The following is a 6,314-nucleotide window of genomic DNA, read 5'->3' as shown; positions in this document are numbered from 1 at the left end:
CTCAAAGTCTTCCTCAAGGTAATCCTCTAGTTGTGGCTGCTCTTTTGCAGTCTCTACTGATTACAATGCTGGGCTGGAAAAATCCAGGTTATTTTATAGTATGAATTCTTTCATATAGTTTCCGTAATCCTCTATGCCAGGCAGAATTGCTTCTGGTGCCAAGAAATATTTCTAAGGGCTTCTGTTGTCTCACTTGAGATCTACTTTAGTTCCATAGTTTTCTGGTTTAATCTTCAGATATGACATTCTAGTCAAAGCCCTGTCCAATAACGAGTGTTTCCAATTTCTAGTTGAAGGCATTAGGTATTATTAAACTTATAAAAATTTTAACTTTTTTTAACTTAGTGAGATACAGAAAAGGTCAAGTTATAATTTCAGAGCTTCATAATAGGTCAAGATCAGCATTTACGAAACATATTTTGTCAATAGGTTACCTACCTACATGGTAAGAAATTAATTTTAAAATATCCTTATGGTAATTTAACTGTCTACAAGGAAATACTAATAAATAGGAATGATTATTTACTAATCCATGAATCTAGAGATGTAATTAGTAAATTTTATTACTATGATCAACTTAAAAATTGATTCATCTTGCTTGATTTTTTTTTTTTTTTTTGGCTAAACTAGAAATTTATATTCTCCCCAAGAATTGTGATGATGTTCTTCCTTATAAATTACATTCTCTGATTTTCTTGTCAGCCTGCTTCAAGGAAATCCAGGTGTTCAATATGCTTGCTCGCAGCTTGCCCCATACCAGGTGGTTGTTTAATCCGAATATCTGAGCCGCAAACTGAGCTGATCCTTCTGGAGAAAGTATGGTTGAACAGCCGAGTCCTATTAGTTCAGAAAAGAAAACAGAAAATTGAGCTGTCATTTAGTAATGCAAATACAACTTTGCAAGGCATTTTAAACTCAGAGAAAGCCTTTTAGCTCCAGACAGTAAAAGGTTACCATATTATCCTTGCCAAAGTAGGATCTGTGCAAGAATTTTCTTTACTGCTAGAAAAGTTATTCTAAGACAAAGCAGTTACTTATTTATCTGCCATGATAAATAATTTCTTATATACATCATCTTATCACCTTGCACAATAAATCCACTGCAAAGTTGTTTACCTTTTAAAAACTCTTTTCACATTATGTTATCCATTTAAATTCTTATGACAGAAGTCAAACAACAGAAGTAAATAAAGTAGTAAAAGTTAAAATGTGAAACAAGAGGGGCAAGCAGATGACATGGTGGTTAAGGTGCTGCACTCCGACACGACGAATTAGGGATGGCCAATTACAGTTCTAGTCCCAGACTCAGTGGCTTGCAAATCATACTGGGCTTGTGTGCCCCAAATCCCGAGAAGAATGGAGATTACTACCCCCCTGGAGGATAATGCCTCACTTTCCCTCTCTCAGTCTGTCTGGCGAGTGCATGCACACTATGGCAAAAACCTGAAAAAAAAAAAAAAGAAGTGTAACAAATTAAAAAAAAAAAGTATCTGGGGAATGGCTACGTTACTGGACTCCCATGTAGTCGACCATGGTTCCAGTCCCAGACCTGGTGGCTTAATCTCACGCCGGGTGCACATGCCTGTGTGCCCAAGATCCCAAGAACAGAGAGGGGATTGCAGCGTGGCCATCCCCCCAGGGGGTGATTTCTCGCTTTCTGTCTCTGTCTTTCTGGTGAGCACGCATGCCCTATAGCAAAAACCTCTCCAATAAATAAATAAATAAATAGTATCAAGTTGAGAGAGAAGCACGTGTTTTAAAATAACTTCAGGTATATTGTTTTGATTTGTCTTTGCACAAACTATTATAACCTTTTAAGCAGGCTTTTACCATAGGGTGTGTGCACTTGCAAGAGATCAGAATTACAATTTTAGTATGCTGAGTTATAAATAAATTCAATAGTCTATTGAAAGGCAATAGACTAAAAAAGTAGCACCCTTGGGGGTCACACATCTGCTTAGGTAATTTCTTTTTTTCTTTCAGTTGTGACTCCAGACAGGTTCCAGAGGAGTTTTACAGTCTCTTCTCTGAGTTTTATGGAGTCTTGCTTTAACCTTCTATGTTAGACTCTTGAAGCACTGCGGCAGCCTTAGAAGGGCACGAGAAGGGGTGTCTGCCCAGGTGGTCTCTGAGATAGTACTAGCATGTCTAGGATCACGAGTCCAGGACTCGCTGGCTCACAGATCCCAGAGCTCCATTTTCCCAGTACTCTTAGAATTCACCAGGCTCTTTTTCTCTCACTATCCACAACACAGACTAGTATACAAATACGCTGTCAACTTAATAGATTGAATGCCAACCATTATTACTAGCATACTGAGGGGCTTGTTCCACTAGAACACTTGAAATACCTGTGCCTACTGCCCAGGACCCCTTTTCTGACATTAGAAGAGCTTAACTGATATTAAAAATGTAGGTTAGCTAGTGAGCATGGAATCAGAAAAAGAGAAACAAGACTTTTTCAGGATCTTACACAGGCCATGGTATAATTGTTTCTCAAAAGAGTATTCCCAATACCAGTGATCAGAACATACAAATCTTCGGATTCTCTCTCCTTCAACAGAAGTAGAGAAAAACAGCCAAATTTTTGCTCAGCACATAGCATATAGTATTCCAGAAAGTACAGCAACGAGAACGAAAATAGAAATCATGGGATCCAAAGATGAATAATAAATCAAAAAATGAGAGAAAGAGAAAATGGAAAGGTAAAGAAATGACATAATTAAAGATGATCCCCCAGGAGTAAGGAAATGGAACGCCACATTAAAGGTACCCACTGAAAGTCCATGACAACAGCCATCAACTCACATCTGGGTGAAATTTAAGAACACTGAGAACAGAGAAAAGACTCTAAAAGTTCCCAGAAAGAAAAAATTCAGAAAGGACCTAGAGTCAGAATGGTGGAAAGGAGCCAGACTTTTCACCAACTCTGGAATGCTAAAAGACAATAATGCTTTCAAAATTCTGAGAAAAAGTGATTTTTCAACCTAGAAATCTAGTTCTCAGAAAGTCAACAAAGAATGTCCTCGAACAAAATAAGTGAACCAAGAAAGGGGACAATGTGAGACCTAAGAAATAGGACATACAAGATACAGAGGCAAACGAACCTTGGAAACTGTCGTAAAGGGTGACTCTAAGACCACAGCCATGTGGCAGGCATAGGTAGAAAGCCAGTTATACTGAACCAGGCTGGTGGGCTCAAATACTTCACGTACCTGACACATGTCAACAGTGGATTTACGCAACTGTGAGAAAAATCTGGGGTTCTAATAATAAGCAAATCAACTCCTACTGGATAATATCGATTCTTAAGACCTGCCGAAGGTGAGATCATATCTTGGACTATGAGGACCAAAACACAGTACCGTTATTCTAAGCGATCCAGCTCCAACCATCAATAGATATGACTTCCTTTTGTGTTATTTTGATACTTAATTTCTAAAAGATTTTCTTTCAGTAACATAATCATATTCACTTAAATACACTAAATACAGGGCCAGCCAGGTGGCATAGGGGTTAAAGCAGCTGGATCCCACGTGGCCAATTCTGTGGTTTGAATCCTGGACCTGGCAGCTTATAAGCCAGGCACATGAGTTTGCATGCCCAAAGTCCCAAGAGAAGAATGGAAAAGGAAAGGTGGTTTGGCCATCCCTCCTAGGGGGTGATTTTTCATCTTCCCTTTCTTTGTCATTCTTGAAAGCACTAATGCCTTATGGGAAAAAAAAAAAAAAAGAAAGAAAAGAAAGATTCCTTAGGTCTGAATATGGTATTATCAAAACTATGATTTAGAAACTAGAGTCCTTATCACAGAAATGCATACTTAAATATTCAAGTATAAAATACTCGAGTAGCAAAGATCTGCTTTAAAACAATCCTGAAGGAGGGGGGCCATAGTTGCAGTTAAGATGCAAATTGCAGGAGTTAGGTAACAGGTATGTAGATTTCGCTTCCCTATTTTTGGTACTACTGTGAATCACTGAAATGTTTGGAATAGTTTTTTTAAAAAAAAACTCAGCTTAACTTACCACTGGGTAGTCGAAGAGAAGACCACACGTCCTGAGCTCCCCAGTCTGGTGTGAGGGGAGGGCAGTTGATAACTGGATATGCAGTATTACCGGACATCACTGGTCCCAAGCCATTGCTTCTGCCAGCCACTGCCACAAACACCGTAGGAATGCCATCCCCTGGGAAATTACGATGATTATCAGATTTTAAAATTAGTTAACAGAAAGTAAGGCCTGGGGCTGGCAGGTGGTAGGTGGTTAAGGGTGCTGGACTCCCACATGGCTGACTACAGTTCGAGTCCTGTACCTGGTGGTTTGCTTTCTTACTTTCTTTTTCTCCCTATCCCACTCTGGTCAAATTTAAAAAAGTAAATAAAATTCAATAAAATAATTAAAAAAAAATATGGCCTCTATGTCTTAATTTCTTGAGTGTTCTCTGGAAAATTCAAAAATAAGACACTATTATTAAATGTACATGCAAAATATAAGTTCACTATGCCACTTTCCATAAGTCAAGTAATGAAGTCATAGGACAGGTATACAGATGAAGGTGATAGTAAGGTGGCAGTGAGGGATTGGCTCACAGGTTTCTTCCACAGCTGCTGCACAAGCTCAGTGAAATGAAGGGTGACAATAACCAAACAGAAGTCTTGCCTGTTGCGTGTTCTGGTAACCAATGGGGAATAGAAAGACCAGTTAATAAAGCCTAGCTGTCTAGGGGCATTTCTTGAAACAAGAGTTGAAAACAAGTTTAATAACATAGTATTAAGGCCCAGCCACAGTGACATAATTGGCAGGGTGTTGCTGTGTGAGACTGGGCAACACAGGAGGTCCAGGTTCAATTCCCAAACCCATCAAAGCAGAGGTGCCTGCCTGCCACCGATCTAACTGGGAGGCTGGGGCAGAAAGACCATCACATGGCCAGATCCTGCCAAACAAACAAACAAGAACCACTTCCCTACCCACCCCATGAAACAGAGTACTCACATGTTTTAAGACCCTTCAATCTATCTTTAAGCATGGCTCTTACAGTTCATTCTTTTGATAAAACTTTTAAGTTATTCCTGTTTCCTAAAGGAGAGATTTGTAACCTACAATCCCAAATTTTACATATTGGTATTTTTCTGGAGAAAGAGTTCTACCTTTCCTTTTTAAAATTTAAAAAAGGTTATAAATACTTAATTAAATTAATGATTATTATTTTTAATTTCCTATAGGGCATACATGCTTGACAGAGGGAAAAGGTGAGAAAGTAAGCCATCAAATCTGGGACTTGAACCACAGATAGTCATGTAGGAGTCCAGTGCCTTAACCATCACACCATGTGCTGACCTGATCCCTAGCAGTTCTACTTTTCTTTAGCTTATCAAACGGGTCGGAGGCATCCTGCCTACCCAATTCTTCTTCCAAAATGAGGAAGTATGCTCCTGTATCAATTACCTTTAGAGGGAATATCTAAATGAACGTTTTTTTCCAGTTGGGAAACATTTGTTTGTGAACCCAGGGCTTTGTTATTTTAAATCAATGCTATCTTCATCCTTCTATGTACTAAATATTGAAATTATTCCTTAATTTTCTACTTGACTGACTCCCAAGAAAGGCTGGCCATGAAAGATACCTGAAAAGATCTGCCATTTAAACCCAGGCCCCTGTAACTGATGGGGGAAGACTTTCTGGAGAAGCGTATTAGAAACAATGCTCAAGGAGCTTTCCATGAGGTTCACATGCCAGGGATTCTCCTAAGTCCAGTCTGTTTTCCTTCCATGATTGCAATTTCCTCCTGCTCCTTTCTTTTAGAAGCTTGTAGCATACCTTACGGTCTTTGGAGGTATCATAAAAGCTTAGCATATCACATGGTTTCTCCTCAAAAGTGTGGCAAGGTTCTTTCTCGGCATTACTAGTCTAAAACATGATCTTGGGAACAAATCCAGAAATGCCTAAAGTGCTTTAGTTATCTGAAGATCGGGAAGATTACCTTCATACTCAGCTTTAATCCTCAGAGTTTCATCTGGCCCTTTGTGGGCAGATGTTACCCGGAGTTCACAGGGAATGCCAAGATTTCCACATGCTTTCCTGATTTTTTCACAGTGACCAAGATCAGAAGTTGAGCCCATCAATACTACAACCCTGCATTGACTTTCTGATTTCAGAAGCAACTAGAAAAGAAAAACATAGGTGTGAAAAAGAATGTAAAGACAAAAACAGATAAACATAGAAATGAGCACCGTAACAACTGTCAGTTTACAGAGCTGTAGTTTGTAATAGTAAAATTACATATGGACAGAATTGTTCTTTCTTTTTTAAGAGATT

The 6,314-nt window shown here is 38.9% G+C and overlaps 1 protein-coding gene and 1 non-coding gene across 3 annotated transcripts in view; both read right to left on the bottom strand.

Moving 5' to 3' along the window:
• Positions 1 to 539: 539 nt before the first annotated feature.
• Positions 540 to 6,314, bottom strand: part of LOC102484181 (multifunctional protein ADE2) — a 26,302-nt gene continuing 20,527 nt past the window's right edge. For both annotated transcript variants that reach the window (XM_027767959.1, XM_006167698.3), the window contains exons 8-10: positions 5,980 to 6,160; positions 4,026 to 4,184; positions 540 to 837 (exon numbers count right to left, since the gene is read on the bottom strand). In XM_027767959.1, coding sequence (XP_027623760.1) covers positions 671 to 837; positions 4,026 to 4,184; positions 5,980 to 6,160 — 507 coding nt within the window. In that variant the 3' untranslated portion in view covers positions 540 to 670. The remainder of the gene's footprint in view (positions 838 to 4,025; positions 4,185 to 5,979; positions 6,161 to 6,314) is intronic.
• LOC114005945 (small nucleolar RNA SNORA26) lies at positions 1,982 to 2,101 on the bottom strand. The gene has a single exon (XR_003547736.1). It is a non-coding gene; the product is annotated as a small nucleolar RNA SNORA26 (small nucleolar RNA).

This window comes from Tupaia chinensis, unplaced genomic scaffold (genome assembly GCF_000334495.1).
Source record: "Tupaia chinensis unplaced genomic scaffold, TupChi_1.0 Scaffold144982_1, whole genome shotgun sequence".
Classification (NCBI taxonomy): Eukaryota; Metazoa; Chordata; class Mammalia; order Scandentia; family Tupaiidae; genus Tupaia; species Tupaia belangeri.
The sequence above is the reverse complement of the archived record's forward strand: the minus strand, read 5'-3'. Positions and strand labels throughout refer to the sequence as shown.